This window comes from Physella acuta, unplaced genomic scaffold, assembly GCF_028476545.2.
Source record: "Physella acuta isolate Inbredline_101_S28 unplaced genomic scaffold, ASM2847654v3 ptg000777l, whole genome shotgun sequence".
Taxonomy (NCBI): Eukaryota; Metazoa; Mollusca; class Gastropoda; family Physidae; genus Physella; species Physella acuta.
Genome location: NW_026732295.1, coordinates 477,150 through 505,053, shown reverse-complemented (window position 1 = coordinate 505,053; position 27,904 = coordinate 477,150). Strand labels below are relative to the sequence as shown.

Genomic DNA, 27,904 nt, shown 5'->3' with positions numbered 1-27,904 from the left:
CATACCGCTTCATGTTCCACTTAATACCCTTTAAAGTTTAGAGAAAATTTGTTTATCCTCGAAAGTTGTTTTATCGTTAACAAAGTGTACAAACTTCACTTACGGAAAAGACTGCTGTGAAAACTGTTCGATGCATTTTGCTGGGAATGTCACGTGTGACAGCTACAATGGGAAAGTTGTTTTATCGTTAACAGAGTGTACAAACTTCACTTACGGAAAAGACTGCTGTGAAAACTGTTCGATGCATTTTGCTGGGAATGTCACGTGTGACAGCTACAATGGGAAAGTTGTTTTATCGTTAACAGAGTGTACAAACTTCACTTACGGAAAAGACTGCTGTGAAAACTGTTCGATGCATTTTGCTGGGAATGTCACGTGTGACAGCTACAATGGGACTTGTCTAGAAGGTTGTAAGCTGGGATATACAGGGAATCTGTGTAACACGTGTAAGATAGAGCTTTGGTCTTATAATATATATATATATATATATATATATATATATATATATATATATATATATATATAAATGTTTTATGTATGTATGTATAAATGTATCGGACCTATTTTTTTCTTAATGCTCGGATATTTTTCAGCATGTGATGTAGGCTATAACGGTAGCAACTGTGAGTTTAATTGTAGTAGTTGGTGTGTTAAAAACACCACAAAGATCTGGTGTAACACGACTGACGGTCTCAGACTTATCGTCTGTAGGGACGGATTTAACTCAACAGCTTTAAATTGTTGGTCATTTTTTAATACAAGTGAGTGTTTTAATTATTAGTTTGTACGTTATAAGTTTTCTTAATATTATACATGCGCTGGTTGTGAAATATTGTACTGGGCGTTAAAGAAATACTAAATCAAACACAATTGTACAGTGATAATTTGTCTGTAAACATAGATACTTCAGGACCAATCTCGCCCACAAGTGACGACAATCTAGCTGTCATTATTGCCCCTGTGGCCGTCATTGTTGTTGTTGCCCTTGCTTTATTTGTTGGAATTTTCATTTGGAGGTAGGTCTATATTGTATGCATGTATCGCAAAGTATTTTCCGCCGTATACCCGTTTTAATATACTGCTAAGAAGTGAATGAACCTTAAATGCCATTTTAAATTTAAAAAATAATACCGTCCATTCATAATTTTATAATTACTTATGAGAATATATTATAATTATTAGTTTTATAGATTACTTCATGACTTAACATAAATAGCCAATATTTTATTTAACTGATCATATTGTATGCTTTATACACATGGCATATAAGTTGACCATTTTTAACATACAAATGTATTCTAAAATACATATTCATATTCAATAATTAAAAAAAATAAGTTGATATTTAGGTAATTGTAACTAAAAGTCAGTAAGTTGTGTTTAAAGACTATTGCTACATAACTAACTATTGTTACAGACAAAGACGTTTGAAGAAGAGGAAAACAACTGAGCTACCTTTTGAAATACGTTATACACCAACTCAAGAGACTCCTAATAGATGTAACACACTCTACTTTATCTAATGATTTTAGTATACAGAAATGTACTTATACTGTTTAGAAAATGTGCTATAGTGTGTGACGTAATACTCTGTGATCTTCAGCCACCCACAAGCCAGTAGCAGTGATTGCAGCCTACTGTAACGACACCCCTGACTCAGACGACAGGTTCATCCAAGTACCAAAACTCAACGACTACATGCAAACACACAATCGGGAATTCTTCATTGAGGAATTCAAAGTCAGATTTGTTACTCTTTTTCAGAGTTTTTGTTAATGTTTTAAAATAGACGATTCATAAACTCATATTAAAAGTTTCAAATATTGTTATTATTTGTATAATAAGCACACTATAAAAAATGTGTTGCAAAAAAATATTTCCAAAAGAAAAATTAAATACACTATTTTAGAGCAGATGTATTGTAACAACTCGTAAAATCTACGTATGTTTAGATAAATATAAATTTTAATTTTATATTTCACTATAATAAGCTCATAAAAACTAATTAAACTAATTCCAGAAAATTCCACCACCACAGAATGTGACAATGCTTGATGGTCAAAGTGAAGAAAATAAACATAAAAACAGATACAAGAATATTTGTGCATGTATGACGTTTGTGAAAACATGTTAATTAATTACATAGGATTGATTAGATAAAATTCACGTTTTCTATGATGTATGTACTCTACCTTCAGACGACCACTCACGCGTCCATCTTGAAATCAACACAAGAAAAAACGAAGGCGACTACATCAATGCTTCCTACATCGAAGTAATTTAACTTTTGTTACTTTATTGAATCTTAGGCGTATGTAAGATAAATCTTATATCTATCTACACATACTGTTGGCATTGTTTATAAGATATTGGATTTCTAGCTACGTAAAGATGTTACTGTCATTTTAATTTCTTGGTTTCAGGGCTACAACAACGAGGAGAAATTCATAGCCTCACAAGGTAGGTATTTAATAAACATTGTAATAAGCCTCTCAAGGTAAGTCATTTTACAAGGAGTAGGCTATATAGCCTAACAAGTTTAATAGTTTTACAAGCATTGTAAGCCTCGCTAGGTAAAATCTTTTACTAGCATGGGTTATCGTCAAAATACCATATAGTCTTCAAAAGGTAAGTACGTTTAAAAGCAGTATCTCGCCGACTTTGTAAGTACTTTTTACAAGTAAATAAAGTCTACCAGGGTTATTAATTTTCCAATTATTGTATAGACTTACAAAGTATCTGATTTTACATGAAGTGGAAAGCCTCACCGGGGTTAGAACTTTTACATGCATGGTTTTAGTCTCATAATATGCTTGTCGTAAAGCAACTTAGTTCTCTATGTTCAGATATTTTACTTTGACATCTTTATTTCATAAATCACCGAGTGCCCTTTATAAGAAATCATAGTTACTTACATCGTCTAATCTAAAATATTAATTCTAAACATGCTCATTTTAAAACTTTTAAAACGTATTTAATTGTAGAAGGTTGATGTTAAAGCTCTAACAATTACTGTATTGTTTATTATTTTTATTGAAGTAAACACACATAGTCTGAAAGCACAAAATGTCAGACAGTTAAAACTATCGTTGAATTGTTATTCACATATGAATACTAACCTAACAATATTTTAGGACCAAATGATGTGGTCGTGAACGACTTCGTTCGAATGTTGTGGGAACAAAAAGTTGATAAAGTTGTGATGTTGACTAATTTGATTGAAGAAGGAATGGTAAGTAATTTTATTTTTCAATTTTTACCAATAGCCCCATCATATTAAGCGCCTGTTACAGTTCTAATAGAAATACATGAAAGGGTGTTTTCGCTCTTGTATGTAATGGATGAAGAATTATGAACCCTTTAAAATAGTGCATTATAAATGTGGCTGAAAATATCTCGTTCACTAAGGTGAAATCTGTGAAATACTGGTCAGATAAAGGAAAAGCTACATTTGGTGATATAAAAGTTGAGCTTTTATCAATAGACGTATTTGCAGACTACACGATTCGAAAGATGGAACTTAAAAAGGTCAGAGCCAATTAAGATAACTATTATACCTGGCCATAATTATATATATATATATATATATATATATATATATATATATATATATATATATATATATATATATATTTATATATATTACAATGAAATATATTTGTTTATTACAGAAAAACAAACCGACCCACCATTTCAACCAGTTCCACTTCACATCGTGGCCAGACAAAGGTGTGCCTCTAACACCGTGGGGACTTGTGGACTTTGAACAGAGGGTGGCGTTAGGGAGTACATCAAGGCCTATTGTTGTCCACTGCAGGTTTACATGAGTTAATTATTTCTAATAAGCTCATACATTTCAGCTGGCACATTTCTGATTAAAAAACATTGTTTAGAAACAAAATAATTTTAAAACGTAGACCTATCTAAAAACTGGCATATACTACATCGGAACCACTAAGTGGTGTAACGGGCAGTGGCGTAGCGAGGTCGGGTGTCACCCGGTGCGGCACTTAATGGTGTCACCCCCCAGAGGCGTAGCGACCCTTCCCCGGGACAAACTTTCGATTTGCACCACCCCCTTCAAACTTTCGATTTTAACCTTTTAAAAGACTATTTAACACTCGAATTAATCACTTCATTAAGTGGAATTATCATTTTTCTCTATATATTTTACTATTTTTTGCCTTGGTGTCACCCCCCCCTAAATGGTGTCACCCGGTGCGGTCCCTCCCCCCTCGCTACGCCTCTGGTGTGACGTTTTAACCCATATTATCCCAAGGTCTCAAATTTTTATAATTTTTTTACATGGTTTAGCTTTTGGGCACTGAATAAAGGAATGACTATAGCTTTTTTTTTTTTTAATCAATACTTTTTGAAATATCGATATTTAAAAAAACGTCCCATAAATGGGACGCTAGCAACGAACGGCCCCATGTACATTTATTGGGAAAAAAATCATTATCACGAAATATGGCTAATCTCGCGAAAATTAAGCTCTATACTGATTTTGTATTGTAAGGCCAATGATTTCATTGTTTAGGACAGCTAAAAATACTGATAATGTTCAATTGGGTTAGCCATACCATGGTCTAAAATGCAGAAATTATGTTCACATGTCTAGTTTTCTTTCAATCTAGCATCCATCAAAGTTAATAACACTTGGAAATAAGTAAAGCTGTGACTGGTACATCTAATTATACACACATGATCACAAATATTGTTATTATTCATCAAAAATGTAATATAATTAAATATAAATAATTGATTTAGTGTGGGGGGGGCGTACTTGAAACTTTCAGGGGGAGGGGCTTAAATTTCCTGGGGAAGGTGGACACTGATAAAAGTATGTTTTCTATATAAATTCCATTTTGTTCTGTGGGCAGAGCCCCCCCCCCCCCCCCCCGTCCTGCCTGGGAGAAACTCTGCCCTCAGTGAATTTGCAAAAGACGATCCGGTCCAGTCCCAGATGTCATCCAGCCATCTATTCTTTTGTTACCCTCGCTATTTCCCCCCCCCCCCCGTCCTCCCCCCCCCCCCTTCACAGGCGTACATTAGGACATCAGACATCTTATTTCTAGGGCCCGGATCCGTCTCTGTAGTCCTGTATTGAGTGTTCATGGCTCTCATCCGTGTATGCACCTCACTATGCACACTGCTCCCAATCTAGCACCAGCAATCCCCTTACTAAGCTTCGTAAAAGTTATCAAAGTAAAACTGGTATCGGGAACCTTTGGAAGGGAATATTATTGGGGCATGACAACAGTACATAGCTAATTCACATTTCTACTAGATCTATATGTTGCTTGAGTTCTCTTATATGAAGAGTGTTAACCAACCCCCATGACTGAATCGTTTTACCTAAATCGTGACCATTGTCATTATTCTGGTTTGGTATAGTTTTAATATCACACACTAGTAAATTTACAGCAATACTATATCATTTTATATTCAATGGTATTAAATACTTCAGTTAGTGTAATTCTGAAAACTTAAAAATAAAATGTAAGTTTTTCAATATTTTAAATTTTTTTATACAATAATATATAAGTAAATATAGGTCAAGGTCATAATTAAATACCTATAAATACTACTTAACACCCCAAAATCAACAGTTAACAAAGTAAACAATTGTTTCACCATAAACAACCATTTAACATAAACATTTGCATCTGTGTTTCTCGCTAGAGTCCAATAAATGTGACGTTTGTGTAACAATCTACATAAATATAGGTCAAGGTCATAATTAAATATCTATAAATACTACTAACAATCTACATAGGGCCTTTCGTTGCTAGCGTCCCACTTATGTGACGCTTGTTGTACACTTGATATAACGAAGTAGTTAAAAACAATTGTTACTCTTAATTTTTTATCAGATAGAAATATGGTACTGCTACAAATGTTAAATGTATTTTGCACTAAAAATGTTAATATTTTAGAAGATATGCATCTTCCAGTGCGCATGTTTTCTTTTTTCCGCCATTTTGACAAGTCCTGCAAGCCGGCGCTATAACATTTTTCTAAATTAATTTTTTTCACAAAACACGCACAAAGTCAATAGTCTAACCATTTTCAAATACAATGAAACATATTTTGTGTTTTAACTAGTTTTGAATAATTTTTAGCAATTTTTTTTACAAGCGTCCCATAAGTGGGACGCTAGCATAATATGGGTTAAGTAACATTCATATACATCATTGTCTTAGATATAAAAACATAAATTTAATAACGTGCTACAAGTATTAAATGTATTTAATTATTGTTTGTGTAGCGCGGGTGTAGGTCGTACTGGAACCTTCATCGCTCTACGTAATGTGATGAGAGAAGCTGAAGACACGGGGCGGATAAATTGTTTTCAAACTGTGGCCAAACTCAGACAAGACAGGGTTCTGATGGTTCAAACTCAGGTAAATTTAAACATGTATTTTCTATATATTTAACAATTCTAAATGAAGGGGGTATTGATTTAGAGACTCAAGGGTAATTTGCAACATGTAAAACGAAATGGATGTACAAATCTGTTACAATTATTTTTTTTCGTCAATATTTATGGCTAAGGTATTTTGTTTAAATAAAGTGCATCTAACTTTGTTGTTTTTTTGTATTTACCTTAACACTTAAGCAGTCCTATTATTATTTTATTTCGTTATTCAAGAGTTCTACTTGCATGATAATGTATGAACACGTTATTCACGTTATTACATGTCACTACTTTCAGGAGCAGTACGAGTTCCTCCACAGGGCTGCCCAGGTTGCTATAATCTGTATGGGAACCACCGTGACAGCTAACGACATCACTGCCAGGATCAAGTACCTGCAGGAGACCTCAGTCTCAGGAATCAGCAACTTGGAATTAGAGTTCCGGGTGAGATAATTACTACACGATACATGTAGCCTACATTATTTTGTTGAGAACAGTCACAATCTATTACTACATAACTAATATAAAATAATGTGTGATAATTAAGAATAATTTATTATAGGCAATTACAAAAGTCAGCGATGGTTTTTACAAGGAAAAGAATTCAGAAATAGTTTTACAAGTCGAAGATTCAAATGTTTATCAAAATGGCGACTTCAATACTGCTGTTAAAAGAGATAGGCATCCTTCAATACAGCCAAGTTAGATTTGTGTTTCTTACTATATTAGTTATAGTGTATATCCACCCGACTAGTTGAATTAGTTAAACGAGTGATATTAAATTCACACTGTAATCTTCCTAGGTAAATTATACAAAGCAGTTTTATCGCGTGAAGCGAATAATCTAGCCAGTTACATCAACGCTGTGCTGGTCCCTGTAGGTATAGCTTATAAGTTCAGATATTTACATAATTTTTGCACTTTAAGATAATCCTATTTAGATGTAGTCAGTTAGTTTATTGAAAGAAAATTCATCAACCATTCGAAATTATGAGGTCCTGTGTTATATTAAATTAACCAGGGTTTCACCAAACGCGAGAACCAGATACTAACACAGCTCCCAATGCCAAACACAGTCACAGATTTCTGGAGATTGGTGGCACAGTACAATGTTAAACTGGTCGTGGCTTTTCAAACTAAAGTTGCTGGCATTGAAAAAGTGAGACATTTTTTTTTAAATTATACACTACATTTTACTGAAGAACTCTAGCCACCGGCACATAATCAGTGCACATAGTAACGCCTTAGTAAATCATTAAATACTTTTTATTCACATGATCATTTCAAGGCCATTTTTAGTGAGCAGGCTTATATATTTTTTTTGTTTATATGAGCTTAAATGGAAAATTATCAAAGATATTGTATCTATTTCTTTGTGTTTGTATGTGCAATAATACACATCAGATATCCCTCATATATACTAATTTTGTATCCGTTTGTTTGAACTTATTAGTGATATTACAATGTAATCTAAATGGACTGGTGTACGATATATATATTCAATTCTTAATGACATGAAATAGTTCACAGTGTGACAAGAAAAGAATTCTTTAATTTTTAGATTTCTCAAATAAATTAAACCTTATCATGCGTACTATGTGTAAGATATTTAAGTTAAATTAGATTATAGAAAAAAAAATGCAATTTATGAGTTACATTGAGGGGTCATAACCAATTGTAGTTTTCTAATATATTTATTTTGCTTAACTCCCCTTTTGATTGTCTCATGTTAAGCATATAACAAATACAAAAAAATAAGGAAACATTTGTTTTAGAAAAAAAAATTAAGTATTGTACTATCACTATCAGAAACTTTAAAAATCTCGTAGTGTAGTATATCAATAAGTTTGAGTGTTTTTTCTTTGGAAACTAATATTTTGGTTAATACATACACAGTATCGTCTTTTTCCGTTTATACCAAGAACACATGTGTCGTATGAAGTAGAGTTCATCTGTTTTAATTACCTTGGCATACCTTGGCCCAGCCGCCTTTGTTTTTCTAACCTGAGTTACGGACCAACCAGAGCTGGGTGGACTCAGGGACGTTCTACAGATTTGAACCCGGATTCGAACTCACTTTCGTGTTAGCAGTCAAGATCTCTACCACCGATGCACACATGCCGGTACATAATGCTTCATTCGTAAACAAAATGATACTAATTGTTGACTGCACAAGTAAGATGTAAAGGATTATATTTCACTTTGAAATACTTGATGTTGATATCTCATAAAATCATTTTCTAACTTTTAAGACACAGACCCTAGGCCAGTACTTGCCAGCCAACATGACAACACCTTTAGACTGTGGACCATATGAAATACACACAGGACCTGTCAAGTCTGAGAGTTTATGGGAGGAACAACAGATCACTGTCAAAGTTGTTAAGAAAGAGATTGTTTTCCTACCTGCCAATGTTTGTAAACTATTTTATTTCATGCTGTAGATTAGTGAGACAATATTTAGGAATAAACAAAACATTTGTATCTACTTATTAACATACATTATATCACATACATGAAAGTTTTAAAATGACATAATGTTTATGGGATTAAATTATGCTTATAACGCTTATAGGCTTATATATTAAGCTTAGAATTTTCTTACAATACAAAAAATGACAATGTTATTTAAGAAAACTTATATAATATTTAATCAACACTGTTTTTAATAGCTTGTTTTTACCTATATTTCAGGTAACCAATGAAACTCACGTGACCCACATCGCGAGTAAAAGCACAGACCTGAATCCCAAGAATCTTCTCAAACTTCTCAAACACACAAGGTCAAATAATGTACAGGCACAGGGGAGAGTACTCTACATGTGCAGGTAAATAGTCGGATAAATTGTCTGATCTTCAAAACTCTGTACATATGTGAACAATATAAAAATTAAACACACCATCACATTGCATAGGTTAGAAACGCTTTGGTTTTTATTTCTCATCATAAAAACATTAATATATAGGCTACCGTTTCAAAGTGTATTCATTGATGTAGAACACATTCGTTGTTCTTAAATTGCGATTTACTTGTAAGCTAGAATAGGAGTTTAAAAATATTTTCATATTATAGATGGAATAGTTATTAATATAAATTATAATAAAATACAATGTTATGAGGATATAAATCAAGACACTGACTTTTAATATTTTTAAAACTTACCATCAAAAAAATGTATATAGAAACGGAGCTGAGTTCAGCGGCCTGGCCTGTGTGTTGAGTCTTCTACTTGACCGAATGGACCATGACCAAAGCTTAACAGTTCCACTTGTTGTTGGTGCCATCAAATGTATCAGACCACAGGTCATCCCATCTCTGGTAAATATAACCTTACATAATAACATACTTACTTAAATGAAACTTGATGGTTGTTGAATAAACACCCGAAATCTTGATATAGAACAATTGCCTCAAATTTTTTAGACGTCATTACCTCAACCGTTTTTAGTCGGTTAGCGATATATAGACGATTTAAACATAATATTAACCTGTATATTATTTTCATACTTTTATGCTCTTAGAAAACTCTCTCATCTTTATGTTTTATAAACAATGACAGCGCATACAATTATATATTGATCCAATTCCAGGAGCAGTACTACTGTCTGTATGAAGTCTTACTCAGATACAACATCAGAGCAGCTTACTGTAACAACCACAACATTCCAGGAAAAAACAGCAAATACATGTTAGAACTCAATCAAGAAGACACCGTCTATGCTAATTGTTAAATATGTATATAAGTAGAGTGTAGCATTCAATAATTAACAATTCTCTTATGTATAATGCAGCTTTATGTAATACTGATTAAATTTGTATAAAACATTTTGTTAACAAACATTTAAATCTGTGTTTACATTTACATTGGACATTTTGGAGCAAAGTCTAGCCGTTAAAGGATAACACGCACACACACATATATACACACATAGAAACACACACACACACACACACACATCTATATATATATATATATATATATATATATATATATATATATATATATATATATATATATATATATATATATATATATATATATATATATATATATATATATATATATATATATAATGTGTGTATGTAAATGTATAATACAATATTTATAGAAATAAATATGTATAAATACATTTCGTTTTGTAATATTTAATTGTCAAGAACAAATTTAAATTAGCACTAATATCATATTGGTGTGAGCTCATCGATTGCATAATGGCGTTAATTTGTGCGCAAAATACACCTATTGATTGCTCGTTTTTATCATAAGTTATTAGATTTCGGTGTCACCCCCTCTCCTGTCGTTGACTGACTTAATCGTTATTCAAAATAATCAACAAGCCTTTAATCCTCTTTAACTTAGCGGTTTGTGACATCCCTCCACCCCTCCCCTTTAATAGTCTTAAAGTGTGCACAATTAATAGTAAAGATGGTAATTTATATTCAGTTATTCATACCGGTGAACAGCATTTTTCTTTGAGATATTTTGCTATTTTTTTGTCTTTGTGTTACCCCCTAAAGAGTGTTACCAGTTGCTGTCCGACTCCCCCCCCCCCTCCCCCCCCCCCCTCGGGTCGCCTCTAACGCTGAATTATTAACTTATACTTTGATAGTTTCGCAGTCTTACACATTTTACTTTATTGCCCATTCTATCAATATATTGTGATCGTGAAAAAAATCTAAATCGAGATTTGACAAAATTGTCCAGATCTGGAAATACTTCATATTGACATTAGGTTTGTCTCTAAACAAAATAACTTTAGTCAGTTTAAGCTAGTTTGACGAAATTTTAAATATAGGTATCATATCAAATTTGTAATTTTCTATCAACATTTGAGTGGTTACAGAAAGACAGACACACAATTGCAACATTTTTTTGAGTGAGAAATTTGAAAACAAAAACGACGAGATGTCTCAAAATCTCGATGTCAATTTTTATTTTTAAAAATAGAGCAATATTTCCTCTATTCTCCATAGGCGAGAAACTAAAAATAAAGAAAATTTATATATTTGTTAATTGCGGGTTTTAACAAACATAATATCTACCATATAAATCCTGCGTGTAAAGTGGGTGTGGGGTCTTTATTATAGTATGCTAACCCAAGCTCCAACAATCTGGCCTTCACTGGTTTCATATGAGTGGTTGTGTACACACTAGCTACACGGTAGCAGTGTGCCAATGTGGAACCTACAACAGTGTTGAACGTTGAATCAACACGCTTAACACATAGTAAAATATTCTTTTGACCAGCTGCAGACTTCCTGGTAGTCTTATAAAAAGTGTGTGCAATATGCGTGGATAGTGGGTGTAGTTCATAACGGAATGTCGCACGGTTTAGCTTGACGCAGTCGCGCTCTAGTGGATCGATTTACCTGTATTTTCTAAACAGTCTGACACGGGTATTCATTCAGTGGTCCTCTTCACTGCGAGTTACCGCCACCAGCTACCAACACCTTCTTAATTTGTGCTGGAAAAAAATACTTTTAATATTGACAATTTAACATGAAGTAATAAGCTATTTACTGTGCCGTCTAGTAATAACTTTGCTTGAGTACCAAGGGACCTGAATTACCTTTAAAAGACAGCTTCCTTATAAAAAAACATATGTAATTACAAAGCATAGAAATTAATCTTTGTCTTAATTAAGCCAATGTAATATAACAAAAATTAGTTTAATAGTTTCATTTTAAAAAGACTTCATGAACCATATGAATCGGTTGTTCAGAAATTCAAAATCACAAGAATTATAATTCTAAAAAGAATCGTTTCTTTAATGGGGCTTTGTGTATTTAATTTTGAGAACCGCTGGATTTTACAACCAAAAAAAAAAGAATTTTATACGAAAGTAAAGTTTGAATTTCATTTTTAATTATATATTTACACACTCTTTTGTGGGCCACTGCAGCTCAATGCCGAAAGTGACAAGCATTAAAAGAGAAAACCTAGATAACCATGGCTTCAAGACTTTTCATTTTCATTTTGTTGTACTGTTGCCATTATGCTATTACTGAAGGTAGAGTCTGAATAATATAACGTTGTAGTGTGATGTATTCAGTGGCGTATGCAGGTTTTCACGGTAGGTCGAGGGCTGAGTGCACAAAAAGGAGTCAGCTCCACGATATACATATATATATATATATATATATATATATATATATATATATATATATATATATATATATATATATATATATATTTATGTGTGTGTGCTTAAATGTGTTTTTTTTAATTAAAAAAAAAGGAGGTAGACCATTTTTTAAAGGGACGCTTGTATCGCCCAAAGAAACCAAGACAACGGGACAGATAAGTAGATATGCATTTAACTGGCAGTAATCCTTTTTTAACATGTGCACAAGTTTTCCTTGGTCAGGAGATACAAGCATTCTATTTTTTTTAATTAAATAAACATTCTGCAAAATAACTGACGTGGAAAGCAATTAATCGGACAAGGGGTGGTTGGATGGTAGGTCTTATGACTAGTAAACTGGATACGCCACTCGATAAATTCAATTTGAACTCCACTAGATTTCCTATCAAAACTAGTGTATGTTATGTGAGATATTTCAGCCTGTACCGAGGGATGGTTTGGCCCCAGCTGTCAGTATAAGTGTCACTGCCTCAACAATGACTGTGACAGTGATGGACGTTGTGTTGACAGTGAGACCTGTGAGCCCGGATGGTTCGGGCCGCTATGCCAATACTGTAAGCTTATAATTTATAATCTTAATAAAGATCAGTATAATACAGTTCTTTTCGAAACAGCTTAGAAATCGTTTTTACTGATTTTATTTTAAAGTATATAATTTACACTTTAGATTTGTTTTACAGTGTAATTTTTTCCTACAAAATAAATATAAATAAATTTAAAGTATATAGAATTTTTAGCTTTATTGTGAATTTATTTGCACACTTCATTTAACAAAAAACAATTATATCTTATATACGAATAAGTACCATCACAGATTGTAAAGGCTAAAAAGCATAATTTATCGTCATAACACCTGTGAATTGTGCTGTATTCTGGACTGATATACCGGACCTACGCAGCGTATCACTAATGTGTTCTTGTGTACTACACATAATATGGGAATATCATACTGAATGTTTAGAATAATTTTCTTGAATTTTTATTACCCGCGGTTTTCTGGGTGTGTCATTTGCTTTATTTGATGTTTCACGTGTTGTTGCTTTTTTTTCTTGAAAATAATTTTCTTTGAAATCTTGTTTTTTTTTTATTTAACGTATCAAATTGTGTATGTGTATGATATCTTAAAGTTGTAACACCTTTGATACCCTAACTATCAGATGATCTAGCACAAAGGACAAGTAGTGTTGCACCAAGTTGTAGCCAGACGACAGACAACAATGATAAGACCTGTTCCAGCCTACAGACGCTAGAGTTTAACTGGTCTATTGGCTACCAGTTCACGTGGTTCCGAATAGTTCTGGCTCAACCTGGTACGTATAACTGTAGGAAACATGGACAGAATGTTGTAATATAGATACGTTACTAATGTAAACTTAACATTTGCATTTTTTTAAATAGTGGCAAAAGTAATGACGTTTTGAAATATTATTAGAACATTATTGTTTACATCGGTTCTCAGAAAAAAAAGTTCGCAACGATAAAAGGATAAACAGATAAATGTGCAAACAGAAAAATGCGTACACAGAACAGCGCGAAAAGTGAAAAGTGCGCAAAGAGAAAAATGTTAATTGTTCGCTAATTTATGTTTGCACATATTTCCGTTGCGCATTTTTCAGATCATTGTTCACAGCGGACTTGTCCTTACTAGCCCGAACGTCTCGAGTCAAGAGACAAGATAGGACTTACCCAAGTCCAAGTAGGGTACTTACTCATGTAAGGGAAACTACAGGAATATACGCATCGTGCTGACCACACATACATATCATCATAAGCGGTGGTCAAAATACAGATCAGGTCTATTATCAGATCCGAGAGGAGAATTTTGTTTTACTGTTATTTTTACACAGGTTCTCTGGATAAGCTAGTTGTCAGCCTTAAGGAAAGTAGCCGCAGTCTTGCGAATATCACATGTTCTGATCAAGGACAATACAAAGTAAATGAGAAAATAACAGACATCGTTTGCAATATAAGAGTTACAGCTACCCGAATCACATTTGACTTTCAATCTATTACAACTGTTTGTTCAGTTTATATTAGTGGAGGTAAGCCATGTTCTCTTCTCTTTTAAATTGTGTGCAAAAGCATTAGTGTATTGGCAAATCAATCCGTTTATGAAAATTATAATCTTTGATATTTTTTGTAAAATAACATTTCTTCTGGATTATACTTTTAGAGTTTTAAAAGAAAATAATAATGAGTTAATTATGAACAATCATATATTTTCATTTATTATATTCAAATGTGTGACGATTTGCAAACTTTTCTGTAGGTCGAAATGTTGCTTTAAAACAAGCAACTGTACAGTCGAGTGACTATTCTGATCTAAGAGGTGTATACCTTTCTTCTAAAGCTGTAGACGGGAATAACAGTGGTAACATTTTGGAGCTGTCATGTTCACACACACAAAGTGAAAGTTTTAATTTTTGGAAAGTTTTTTTCAACAGACCTTATGACATCAACAGATATGTTATTTACAACAGAGGTAACGCATCCGTTTTGAGATTTTTTAAAATAAATTTAAATAACAAAACATAATATGTTCAAATGTCATAAAATTTTATTTTTCTTTATATAAGTATTATTCAAAATGCATACTTTCAATAATAATAACAATTACTAATTATTTATTTTGAAAATTTGCACAGATAATCTTCGAGAAAGGCTATCTGGTTTTGTATTGGTAACCAGAGACAGTGTTAACCGATCCTTGTTTACGTTCACCGATCCAGCCGTCAATATGGACGTCGGTGTATACAACATAACAAGTAAAACATCAGTTGCTGCCACATACACCCAAATAAGTGGAACAACATTCTTGACCTTATGTGAAGTTGAAATATACGGCGGTGTGTACACAAGATTAAGATGTCCCATTGTGGCTCTTGTGTGTATTTTAAGGAAAAATGTATTTTAAAATGCGTATTTAAAATGATAGTGTATATTATATTTCAGATAATCACTGTTCACAAATATATTTCGGGCTTGAATGTAATATGAACTGTAATTGTATGAACCCAACTGAGAAATGTTTTGTAGCTACAGGCGGATGTCGGTCTGGTTGTGCTGCTGGTTATCAAGGGGAGGGGTGCTTACAAGGTAACTCATTATTTTATATGATATAAGCATGTTTATTAAGTAAACAATATGCATTAGATTCGCATGTTAGTTTTTTATAGTTTGTGTGATGATTTTACCTATGCATTGATTTTAACCTTGTTAATATTATTAATTAGCATAAACATAACATAAATATGAGGCATTGGTTTTAGAAAAATGTTTGTGTTATAGTGTATTAATGGTTGCGAAACAAAAGGGTGAAGTACTGTTGTATACTTCAGTGTATTTTACGTGCTTTCCTGCAGAGTGTGGTGCCACAACATACGGCATCAACTGCAGTTTGAGATGCAGCATCAACTGTCTAAGACAGCAATGTCACCATATCAATGGTTCATGTGAAGAATGTGTGGCAGGCAGAGAAGGAGCTTTTTGTGAAGAAGGTAGCAATGCTGTGATTGTAATCCCTAAAATATAGGCCGATACATATATATATATATATATATATATATATATATATATATATATATATATATATATATATATATATATATATATATATATATATGTGTGTGTGTGTGTGTGTGTCTCGTGCAGAATATAAATGTGAACATCAGGGCCAAGAATGCTTTAACCTATGCCCTGCTAATAGTCTGGAACTATTTTCTTGCAATAGTAGCGACAATTGTTTTAAATATTAAGTTGGTTTTTATGGTATATTTTGTGAAGGTAGTGTACATGAACAGCCAGGCTATTTTTAAATATCCTAAGAATTCTCGTAATAACAGAAATCGACAACCAAGACTTCTTCTGAAATTCTAAAATGATACACATTAATATGCATTTATTGCTGCCAAACTTTGACATGTAAAGGCTTTGTCAAAGTCTAAATTCTATAATTAGTACTGTATGTGTTTTTGTATCGTAAAGTTCTGTGTTTAAGTATTTCTAGAGTATCATTAAACACAATTATCGTTACTTTGTAAAACATTTATATTACAGGTTCAGAAAAATAAGCCACACTGTCTTTTCTTTCAGAAAACCAAATATTATTGTAAATTGTATTATATAAATTAATGTATACTGAATAAAGATGAGATTTAAAAAAAAACGTTCGTACTTCCCAGGATGTGTTAGCGGTTTGTACGGAGACACATGCCAGTATAACGAAACGGATCTTTGGTGCAACAAATTCAATGGGACGTGTGTGTATGGCTTAGGAGATGTTTTACATGGAAACGTACGGAGCAATGGTATGTGTACTTCTAATTCAACATAGTATGTTTAAAGCTAGGACAGTGTAAAACTGATGAATATCAGCTTCCATGCCTCTATTACAAACATGTTGCTTTTAATCAACTAGGTGAATGGTACATTGCGAGGTTGTATTGTGCTCACAATGCTTTACTCAGCAGATGATAGACTGGCAGAAGGTATCGGAATAGGCATTGGAATTATGTGTGTCGTGTTTCTAGTAGTAGCAGTTGCTATGTTCATCATTCGTAGATGTGTAACGACGACTAACTTAACTGTTGAAATACGTCCAAGGGAACAACAAAGCGAAACAAGTAAGTTCGTGCTAAAATATATTGCATAAGTTAGCCGACTTTTTTTTTTACCTAGGAAATGTTTATTACAGGTATGGATATTCTTGTATGCGGAGTATCTTATTATATGTTGGATATATCTAGATATATTTTAAATTGCAAATGTGAGTGTCGTTTTTTGCACATGCTCACCTGATTCAAATTAAAATCCCGTAGTTTAATTATAAATTTAACAATTAAGTAAATCATGTGTAGAGTAATTAATATGTTTTTGACTACTGTTATTGTTATACTTGTATCATGGTATACACATTAAAGCATTTTAAAGTTAGAAAAAAAAGGTATAATGATACGTTAAAGTCAATAGTCAAGAATTTAAATTATTTTTACAGCCCAGTATTCCCACACAGAAAACAGCGGTGCACAAGCAGGACAATCATCACACCAATACGATGAAATTATACTTGACACTGGAGCTTACGATCACATCACCCCACACAACACAATGCCATCACATTATGAACGTGTTGATATAAACACAGAAAACAGTCACATATAAATATGTTAAGGTTGTTATACTTTATAGTATTATTTTTCTATATAGCGCATATAATATACAGATCGATGTTGCAATGTGTTTTGAAATATGTTTTAACATTTTAAAATGTAATCCAACATGAGAGGTTGAAAAAAAGAATAAAAATTGTAATTTTAAATGGTTGTTAAATAATGCATTTTTCATTTTTAATGTAATTGTATAATTTACATTTGTACTAAGGGGACATCCATAAATGACGTCACGCTTTTTTTTTTACGATTTTTACCCTCCCCACTTGAGATCGTACTGAACTTTGCAGAAGCACTAGTTGTACTCTCATACTTGCAGCAACAGATGTAAGACAAAACTAACAGTGGCTAGGTAACCTTTAACGCATGGACTTTAAGTTTCATAGATAATGATAAATTAAAGAAATAGCTCCCTGTATGGCTGGGTTTTATTCAATGCAGAAAACGACCAGAGAAAATGTTCAAATACTTTATTTGTTTTCATTTTACACATCACACAGCATCCCTCGTCCCTAGACGCTACTAACAAAAGCCCCCTACAATCGTTCAATTCAGCTTTTATACCTGCACTTGACCTAGAGATTACATTACTTAAACACCCAGGAGTTAACTCAACTCACACACCCCTCTCCCCTACATTCTCGACTATTCAATTTTGTTCTAATCTAACCTGCAACTGAGCCGTAACAGCTCCCGTATTAAATTGGAATAAAAATTATCGAAGGATAAGAGAATTTTACATATCAAAACAGCAGGTTGGAAATATTCAGACAATAACTTGAGAATCTGCAAGACAAGCGAAACGTTTAGTCAGCTAAAATATTTCTGGATTAAAAAATTGAAGAAAAAATGCTTTAAAATCTGAGGTTCCCCAGCAATGGAAAAGAATGTCTTTACTTATGTTGATAAACTTGGAGAATTACCAAACTAAAAAAAAAACGTTTAAATTGTTGAAAATGTCAGCCTGATAAACAATATTTTGAATACTCTGGCCAGATACCATCTGCATTTAAGATATCTGGTAGCAGAAAACACTCGAGATAAATGAACAAAGAAAAGTTGTCGATGGGTTTGTCGCATCTTTCAGAAATAGTACGCTACATTACAAGTAAGTAATCGCATAGAACCATGTTCCAAAAGGTTGGCCCAAACATACCTAGAGTGGGGATCTACTGACAGATGTCAAGAAAATGGACTGTAAATGAGGACACTTAGTTACCTGACGGCGTTGTCCAGCGGTCGACCGATACCAGCTCTTACGCCCTTAGGTCGTTCCCAAACCGAACAGCCCCTAATGGTGGTGCGATGCACTGTGGGAGAAAGGAGAAGCTAGTGAAAACCATGCTACCTATCGGCTAGTCAAACTCGTAACTTTTTTTTCAGTCCGCCTAGCTGATGAGCGAAGGTTTGAGTCTGTAATCACTGTATATGAAAGAAAAAAATAGGAAGGCATTTGAGAAAGTAAGAATTGGAGAATTTTTACTGTCTGTCTATTGGCCAACATGTTAAATAAAATTATTAAGTAATGAAATACGACCAAAATCATGCATAAGCACATGAAACATCCTTGTTATCGTATCCAGCTGCAAAAATGAAAATTTGATATATGAACACTCTAGAAATAATAATATTTTAGTTGTGCGTATAAAATAACTAGATACATTACAGTATATGTTTTGTCTTCACTAAATCGATTAAATAAATGTGGACTAAGCTTTTATATGAAAAATAAAACGCTGAATGTAAGGAATCGCTGTCGATTAGTTCAGTGTAATGTAAGAAAGTCATGATCATGTTTAATATCTGTTGAATAGCGATTGTAAGGCCATACATTTTAAAACCACTAATATGAATGCTAGCGCTGTTAAATAAATTTCATTTCAACGGATCAGATCAATTCGCCATATTTATAGTCCAAGGTTCGACACAGCGACGGCAGGGCGCGAGTAAAACGAAGTAAAATGTTTCCGAATGGAGAATGATTCGGCGTGTCAGGTAGTTAAGCTAGGTTAATGCTGACGTTTTATTTCTTTTATTTCTGGAGTTAATGTCATCAGTTTAAGACAGAGAGACAGTATTTTTTTGTTTCTCATATATACGAAGTATAGAGAAAGTCTTGTAATCGTGCAAAAAAAAAAACAACGAGATTTTTCCAAATCTCGTCGTTTTTCACATCCCTGAGTAGGAAAAACTAAATTTTGCAATCTTGTCCGTATGTCTGTGTGTGTATGTGTGTGTATCTGTGTATGTGTCTGTAAATACGATAACTTGAGCACCGTTACAGCTAGGTTGATATAATTTTATATATAGGTATTAATCAGAATCGTAGATCCATATAAACTTTTGAGCGATTTCCGATAAGCGGAAGGGGTACTTTTTCTATTTTCAATTTGTCAAAAGCCTATAACTTGAGTACTATTTCAGATAGATAAATGAAATTTCACTTGTAAGTAAAAGATCTAATTATCTGCCTTCTGTCGAAGTTTGAGTAATTTTCGTTCACCGGAAGTAGTAATTTTTGCTACTTCCGATTTCTCAAAAAACGCATGTGAATTTATAAAGTACTAATAATATTCCGCACTGTTATGTACATTTTATTTGGCGTTCACTTGGTGTGCAATTCTTTTTTTCTACGAGATTTTATTCTATTTTTAAAAGTTTAAGTATCTAAAATGGATTAAAATGATGTCTATATCCCGAGTTGCCATCCCCTGTTGTTTCATATAAGAATATTCGAAAAAGTTTAAGGGAGATCACTCCCGGTTTATTTTCTATCACAGAACCAGAACTGCCATACAACAAGGCTCTATACTTCACAGGTATTGATCGGCTCGACTAACAGGAAGAAAGCTGAAGGCGTCGCTTGAAGTTGTTTCACTGTATGCGCAGAACGTGACTGCTGGCTACTTCAGTTGTCTGTGAGATATTTTTTTTCTGGGAAACTTTTTTTGAGATTAACCATACGTAAGTTTGCTATTTTTATTATGTACCAACAATATTATCAATTTTCAACAGTTCTTCTAATTTGAGTAGACTTATACATTAAATCTCTCTAGGACTAGATCTACAGATAAGCTGTCGGAAGAAGGGAAATTAGATCTAGATCTAGATAATAAAAAGAATTATTAAAACACAATAAATAATTGAGATTCTTTATTAAACTACTTCAGCAGTTCTTGATTATTTGATATAAATCTTTGCTCATTAGCTTCACTGATAATTTAATTTGAGAATATAAGGAATTCAATTACAGCTAAGGAAAAACTAGACTTAATCCAGCATTGGATTGTAGATCTAAATCTAGATCTAGATTCTAAATCAAATCTACCGCTATCAAGATTCTTGCTCTTGATTCAAGGCCAATAATGAATTTTTATACTAAACTATTTTAAGCCTTAACTATTTTAAAGAAATCTTTGTTTGTTTATCTATGGAATTGGTTCCATCGGGATATAATTTAATTTGAAATAATACACAATTAATAAGGCCTATTCGGGTATTTAAAAGTTTGTTACGCTGGCTCTATGTAAAGTAACCAACTGGTTCTAATTCATTATTTTTAGTTTGCCGTTAGTTTTAAAATAGTTTATTCATCTATTATTCAAATGAGGTTCGAACTCAGAAAATATTATAGAAGGAAATCGATGTTTTAATAAAGATAAAGACATGTAAGCTGAGGTGTGACTTCTTTTTAGATGTGAATCACAAAGTTGCCTTTGGTAACTTGGAGGAACACTCGGCAGGTGAAGTAGAGTTCACCAGTTTCTTTGGCCTCAGTATATGTTAGGGTCGTGGGGTCAGACCCATACTCAGCCAAAATCGATGTTTTTAAAAGACAATATAACATGTTATCTGAGGTGTGTCGTCTATTTAAATGTTGGGTCTGGCTTTTTGTGCCAATGTGTGACAGTAGGGAGGGGAGGGGAAAAATCGTCCAATAAGCGTGAATTCCTTTATGGATTACTCCAAAACGCACAGTTATCCAATGATAACGAGTAGTCTAGATAATAATGTGTATTATTTTGAGTCTCAATTATCATTTACAAGTATTTATCCTGTCAAAACATCAATAATTATGTTCTGCGTAAATTACGCGAATTATTGCTGCTAAAATAAAATGTACAGACAATCATTATGTATATTATATATTCTTTGCTTTTTATCTAGGATATAAATAATGGCCGTTAGCAATTATCTTGTATGGATCATTTTGCTTCAAATAACATTATGCTCAGGTAATGTTTATTATGTTTAATACAACACAATTCTGTTTTTACTTCTTTCTTAGTTAATGTAACTGTACTTTATATTAAAACAGTAATGATATACTAAGCATAAACGTTTTAAGAAATCAGTTAATATTAAGCACTCATTAAAGCATGTGACACTGGATGGTTTGGCTCCAACTGTCAGTTCAGATGTCACTGCAAAGACTGTGGTGACAGTTTACGGTGTCAAGCTGGCACAAACTGTGTGGCGGGGTGGTTTGGTCCACTATGTCAGTAGTGTAAGTATTAGCGTGTATTTTAATTGTATGTGTATGTGAGTGTATTGGTGTGTGCGTGCTATCTCTCTCTCTCTCTCTCTCTCGCTCTCTCTCTCTCTGCGGGCAATGTAGGATGAACAAAGCACTCAAGCAAGAGATACGACGATAATATGAATACGCGTGCTTTTTTGCACCCATGTAGTCAGTTGATGTTTTGTGTTTTATGAAGGCTTTTATCCCTTTCTTGTTAATCTCATCCATCTGGATCAAGTGACGTTTCGATCTTTAGCCTCAGTATCTTCAAATAATTAGCAAACTACAAGTTCACACATGTACACACATATCTGCTGCTAAATATCACAATGTTAACAGAGTTTATTAAGAACTTTTATTAACTGCTTTCCTTGATAGACTATTAACGTATACAATGTGTTCACTTTTAGTGGATCTAGCTTACAGTGGAGCAACAATCACACCGAATGGTACACAAATAGCCGATGCTAATGACACAACGTGTTCAAATATTCAGAGCGTTGAATTTAAATGGAACAATCAGTACCAGCTTACGTGGTTTAGGATTGTTGTAGCTGGAACAGGCAAGTCTTAAATATACATTATTTAAAAAATCTGCAATAAATGCAAATACTGTTATCACTTTCTAAATGATTTTTAAATAAATAATTTGTATATGAAAATTACATTATTAAAGTATTTAAAATATTACATTTTTATTTTAGGCTTATCAATGTTTGAGTTTCTATAAAAAGGTTATTTAAAAAACAAAATACCCAGTTTCACAGCTTTGACTGTAACATTTGTTTTATTAATGATTTTATGTGTATTGCAAACATTGAATAATACATTGACCGTACTTTTATTACTTGCGACAATAGATAGCCTTGGTGATTTACGTATACAGCTCAAAGACAGCGATCAAGCAAATATATCATGTTCCGGTTTGACTAAGTTTAAAGTTAGTGATACGGTAACAGATGTTTTGTGCAAAGGCAATTCTAGAGCTACACAAGTCACATTCCAGTTTAATTCTACTAAATCTGTTTGCTCTATTTACATCAGTGGGGGTAAGAAGTTCGCATTTTTCAAATAGAATAGATTGATTGCTTATTTAAATTAAGATTAATGAAGCTTAAACGTGATGATTTAAAAGTATTTTTTAATGCACAAATTTTACCAAAATCTCACATGTTATTTTGCACTTGCAATAACATCCAATTCTTTTACTAGGCCGAAATGTAGCTTTGAAACAACCAACTTGGCAATCAAGTAATTATACTGAGCGTGGAGTTGTATACGATTCCTCTAAAGCTGTCGATGGAACTACAAGTGGCAACTTTTATCAAAACTCCTGTACATATACACAAAACCTGAGTCCCGCTTATTGGAAAGTTTTCTTCCTTACACCACTTATCATCAACAGATACGTTCTTTACAACAGAGGTAAAACCAAAACTATGCTTTCAAGCAAATCAACGTGCACATTTTGGTATATAAAAAAAAATTGACAACTTAAATTGGATTTTTATTAAATAAATATTTCACACTCTTTAAATGGAGGGAATGTGGGGAATTAAAAAATAAATATCAGTTAATGTTACAGTGTTTGTATCAGTGTTATAGTTATACTGATACAAACAAACGTTAACTATAGGTCTAATCTGTACACAACCTAAATTCATATTAAATAAAAACCAAATTAAAACTTGCATTTCGGAAGTTATATTTTTGCAGAAAATAATCAACTTAGACTTGCTGGTTTTAAGCTGATTACAATCGGAAGAAACAATGAAACATTGTTTAGTTACAACGATACTTCCATTAACAAAGAGCAAGATAGGTACGACGTGACAAGCACAAATGTGATAGAACCTTTATACACACAGATTAGTGTATCAGAAATTCTAACTCTGTGTGAAGTAGAGATTTATAGCGGTAAGTACTGACATCAAAATGTATATCTTATTCACATAAAGGTTTTTTTTTTAATTTTGAATTCTATTTATACATACATATATATATATATATATATATATATATATATATATATATATATATATATATATATATATATATATATATACATATATGTATATATATATATAATATATATATATATATATATATATATATATATATATATATATATATATATATATATATATATATAATATATTTTTTTTAAATATTTATTGCTGCGAGGTCTATTTTTTTTTTCATGGCAAGATTCATTTTTATTTACTTCTCTGCAATGAAACTTTCACAATACAATTTATGTTCTACAATCTTACATAAAAATGAATCAAAATATATTTACACACATCATACAAAATTATATGATCAAATTGAATCAGTACCATGCATGAGGCAATATGTGTTTACAAAAATATGTATGACGTGTCTATGGTTCAAGTCAATTTCTCTAAATATAATGCCGTAATGGTAACCAAACCAAGATCACAATGGAACTATAAATTTTTTCAGGCCTTTGTTGTAGCTGGGAAAACAATACACTTTTAAGTCATTTTGTGACACCCATAAATAATCACTGGCTAAATCTTTGTTGACAGCCACTAAACCTTCTCTGTAACATGCTTTGAAGAAAAATATCTTTGCTGGATTATGATAGTCAAATCCATATGGAGCGTTTCCTAAACATGTTGCTTTTACTTCACCACATACAGAATTCAGTGCTCTTTTTGCTGTTTGTCTCATGGTTCACCTTCCTTCCAATATGCTTGAGGTAATACCCAATGATCCTTCCCTTCTATTTTCTGTTTCACAAGTAAATACAATGTAGTGTCAAGTTTTCTTTCCAATGGCTTTCTGTTATTTGTACGGTCAGCTTCTGTTTCTCTTGCTGTAGGTGTAATTGCCTTAAGTTCTGCTTCCCATTTATCTTCCAAATCTAAGGCTGTCTCTGTTTCTTTATCATTAGCACTATCGACTGGTTCATTTTTCTTTAAATTTGCTCTTTCCTTTAATAGCCTAATTTCATGATCTGAAAAGTAACTAGACTCTAGTTCCTTCTCGTTGAGTAAGTTCTGAAACGTTGGTTCAAGTCTGGATTTTCTAGCTGTTAGTATAGGAGGGCGCTCAACACACACAGCACCAATTAGGTTATTGGTACTTAAACAGGCTTTAGGCATGTGGCTCACGAAAGAACAACTGTTTTTAGATCTGAATAGCAACGATACAGATTTTTTCAAAACACCGATAACACGAATTGGATGCCATTTCTGTTTGGTAGGCCTAGTTAATATTGCTGCGAAGTCTATATAATTTTTTTTTTCTTTTTTTATTATTTTAATTTTATTTCTTCTTTTTCTTCTTCTTATTATTTTTTTCTTTTCATTAGAAATTTTTTTTAATACTTTTATTTGCAATTAAAACAAGTACATCAACATCACATTTTTTACATAGTTTCAAATAAAAACGAAAGGTTTTGAACATGTACATAATGAATATTTACATGATGTGATGTATATGATTATAAAAAAAATTGCAAAGGATGACAGTAAAAGGGGTGAAGGTCAAATAAAAGTGTCAGAAGTCTGTGTGGGGAGTTGAAAGGATATTTTTCAGAGAATGTCAATGGGACAGTGGAGCATATTCTATGTAGGGAAACAAATTAAGTTGACTAGTTAAAAGAGTGTTTTTTTATGTACTGGTCGCATTGAGTTTTCAAAAGGTTGCTGTGTAAAAAATGAGGGGAAAGAAACAAGATTTAGAACTTTAAAAAAGTAAATGAATAGATATTCGAAATTGATGTTGGGGTGGGTGGTGGGGTAGTTGGAACAGTTAAAGGGAAAGTGGGGTTTTTATGTCTGAGGGTAAGTGGATAGAGGGGGAGAGGGGGGAGTTGGTAGATGTGTCTGACGAGGCGTGGAGAGGGTGTCTGCGTGTTTTTAAGGCAAGCCAAGCGTCAAATTATGTGCTGTGTTATCTGACTGCTGAGGTGTTACCATTTATAGTGTGTGTGGGTGGGGGGGGGAGGTTTGACGAACAGATTGCTGTGTGAGCGATTTAGTGGGAGGGTGAAAGGTTGGTATGTTCAAGTCGGTGTTTATGTTTAGTTGAATGTTTAGTACCGACAGGTTAGGGGTGGGTAGGCGTGTAGCTATCACGGGGTTTGGGGATACAGTTCAGTTTTATAGGTCAAAAATTGGTGTTCACATAAAAGAGTTAGTAAAGTTAACAAAACAAATGTAAGTGTTAATTTGGTGATAATAAAATGAATACAAAAGGAGTACGGGTCATTGGGGTCATTTGTACGTTGTGGACCAAAGTACCTTACATATATGATAATAGTAATAAAGTAACAAATGATAGCTTTACAGTGTTTGTAAGCTTTATAAATAAAACAATAGACAAAAAGCAACAATAGGAAAATGAATGGCAAATGATAAATGATGCGACACAAAGTGGGGACATGGGGGTTGAGGGGTGGGAGTTACATTAATGTTGTTAGAAATGTATTTGGATAATACATCATTTTCACTATTTAACATAGTATTTCATCACAGGGGTGGGGGTCATGGGGACGAGGGGATGCAGTTTTGAGGGGAAATTTGATATTGGGATCATGAGGTTTAGGGGCGGGGGGCGGGAAGGTGTGATGAAAGGGGGATGTGTCAGTTCAATTAGGCGTTCCAGGTGGCAAATGCAGTGTAATATGTTCTTTACGTTTTGGTGTTGTTAATTATGGTATATGTGTTTGAGTGCTGTCATTGTCGAGTCGTCTACGATAAATCAAGTCTAGTACGTTTCCCGTGAACTGTACCTTGTCGTGTTTTGCTTTTATTCTGCTGTTCCAAATAGTCTGTCTATATATAGCTACCGTCCTTGCTTTTTGCTCTAGGTCCGTCCTATCTCTTTGTTTTGGGATTTTGTTTAGAGTTATGACTATATCGATATTGTAGGTCTCGTTTTTTATTATTTTGTTTTCTAGCGTCTTTTTCATGTTTTGTATGGTGGGGCATTCTAAATAAATGTGCGTTTCGGTTTCGGGTGTGTTTTGTCTGCATAGTGGGCAAAAGGGTCTCTGTTGTTTTGCTAGGGGTGTTGAATTGTAGATGAGTCTGTAAGTTATTTCCCTGGCTTTGGGTGTGATGGTTTTGAGGTGTAGGTTTCTGAAGGTGTCCATTGTGTCTGTTAGAGCGTATTTCCTACACCATTGAATTCTGTTGTATAGTGGAGTTGAGAGCTTTTGCACTAACTTTTTGTAAATGTTTTGTGATTTTTTTGTGAACAAGTTTTTCGTTGTTTTTTAATATTTGTAAACATTCTTTGTAAAAGGGACTGTGTTTTCCTCCTATGTAATGTGGAGTTGTATTATTGAATTTTGTAAGTTTGTTGAGCTGAATGCCTATATAGAAGTGAGCTTGACGGTGAAAGTTTGGTTGGCTAATTATTCTGCTAATGTGTGTTAGTCTGAATGTATTGATTTTGGTCTGTATATCATGCAGGTTTATTCCTCCATGAAGTTTGTTTTGTACTAATGTGTTGTGGCTAATGTTTGAAATTGTGGTCTGAAATATGTACTCTCTAATGATTTTGTTCAGATGTTTAATTGTTGGCTTTGGGATTGTTTTAGCCGTGGCTATATAGGTAATTTTTGGGATGACATACCTATTAATTATAGATGACCTAGCAAAAATTGTTGTT

The 27,904-nt window shown here is 33.1% G+C and overlaps 4 protein-coding genes across 4 annotated transcripts; 3 read left to right on the top strand and 1 right to left on the bottom strand.

Moving 5' to 3' along the window:
- Positions 1-130: 130 nt before the first annotated feature.
- LOC131950695 (receptor-type tyrosine-protein phosphatase alpha-like) lies at positions 131-3,827 on the top strand. Its single transcript, XM_059312920.1, has 11 exons — positions 131-446; positions 594-761; positions 902-1,016; positions 1,418-1,500; positions 1,604-1,740; positions 2,021-2,108; positions 2,199-2,275; positions 2,424-2,460; positions 3,135-3,232; positions 3,409-3,528; positions 3,672-3,827. The coding sequence occupies exons 1-11, from the start codon at positions 131-133 to the stop codon at positions 3,825-3,827; spliced, it is 1,395 nt and encodes a 464-aa protein (XP_059168903.1).
- A 2,902-nt stretch (positions 3,828-6,729) lies between these two features.
- LOC131950711 (receptor-type tyrosine-protein phosphatase gamma) lies at positions 6,730-10,359 on the top strand. The gene is made up of 8 exons (XM_059312938.1): positions 6,730-6,865; positions 6,984-7,122; positions 7,225-7,298; positions 7,443-7,580; positions 8,674-8,835; positions 9,116-9,249; positions 9,605-9,740; positions 10,013-10,359. Exons 1-8 carry the CDS (start codon positions 6,767-6,769, stop codon positions 10,151-10,153), a joined length of 1,023 nt encoding a protein of 340 aa, XP_059168921.1. The 5' UTR covers positions 6,730-6,766; the 3' UTR covers positions 10,154-10,359.
- Positions 10,360-12,318: 1,959 nt separating this feature from the next.
- Positions 12,319-17,786, top strand: LOC131950694 (uncharacterized). Its single transcript, XM_059312919.1, has 11 exons — positions 12,319-12,433; positions 12,988-13,122; positions 13,726-13,878; positions 14,416-14,610; positions 14,838-15,050; positions 15,214-15,414; positions 15,521-15,664; positions 15,931-16,065; positions 16,750-16,875; positions 17,038-17,190; positions 17,562-17,786. Exons 1-11 carry the CDS (start codon positions 12,373-12,375, stop codon positions 17,726-17,728), a joined length of 1,683 nt encoding a protein of 560 aa, XP_059168902.1. The 5' UTR covers positions 12,319-12,372; the 3' UTR covers positions 17,729-17,786.
- Positions 17,787-24,663: 6,877 nt separating this feature from the next.
- LOC131950713 (large ribosomal subunit protein mL46-like) lies at positions 24,664-25,479 on the bottom strand. Its single transcript, XM_059312940.1, is given in 2 exon segments — positions 24,664-24,957; positions 24,960-25,479. Coding segments are annotated over 2 exon segments (690 nt in total). The 5' UTR covers positions 25,387-25,479; the 3' UTR covers positions 24,664-24,694.
- Positions 25,480-27,904: the final 2,425 nt, after the last annotated feature.

Excerpts from the sequence above, each read along its gene's own strand:
- LOC131950694 (XM_059312919.1), top strand. The coding sequence starts at position 12,373 with ATGGCTTCAAGACTTTTCATTTTCATTTTGTTGTACTGTTGCCATTAT. Across the intron at positions 12,434-12,987 it reads CCATTATGCTATTACTGAAG|CCTGTACCGAGGGATGGTTT; the intron begins GTAGAGTCTGAA and ends GAGATATTTCAG. Across the intron at positions 13,879-14,415 it reads AATAGTTCTGGCTCAACCTG|GTTCTCTGGATAAGCTAGTT; the intron begins GTACGTATAACT and ends ATTTTTACACAG.
- LOC131950695 (XM_059312920.1), top strand. The coding sequence starts at position 131 with ATGCATTTTGCTGGGAATGTCACGTGTGACAGCTACAATGGGAAAGTT. Across the intron at positions 1,501-1,603 it reads TCAAGAGACTCCTAATAGAT|CCACCCACAAGCCAGTAGCA; the intron begins GTAACACACTCT and ends TGTGATCTTCAG. Across the intron at positions 3,529-3,671 it reads GAAAGATGGAACTTAAAAAG|AAAAACAAACCGACCCACCA; the intron begins GTCAGAGCCAAT and ends TGTTTATTACAG.
- LOC131950711 (XM_059312938.1), top strand. The coding sequence starts at position 6,767 with ATGGGAACCACCGTGACAGCTAACGACATCACTGCCAGGATCAAGTAC. Across the intron at positions 6,866-6,983 it reads ACTTGGAATTAGAGTTCCGG|GCAATTACAAAAGTCAGCGA; the intron begins GTGAGATAATTA and ends AATTTATTATAG. Across the intron at positions 8,836-9,115 it reads TTGTTTTCCTACCTGCCAAT|GTAACCAATGAAACTCACGT; the intron begins GTTTGTAAACTA and ends CCTATATTTCAG.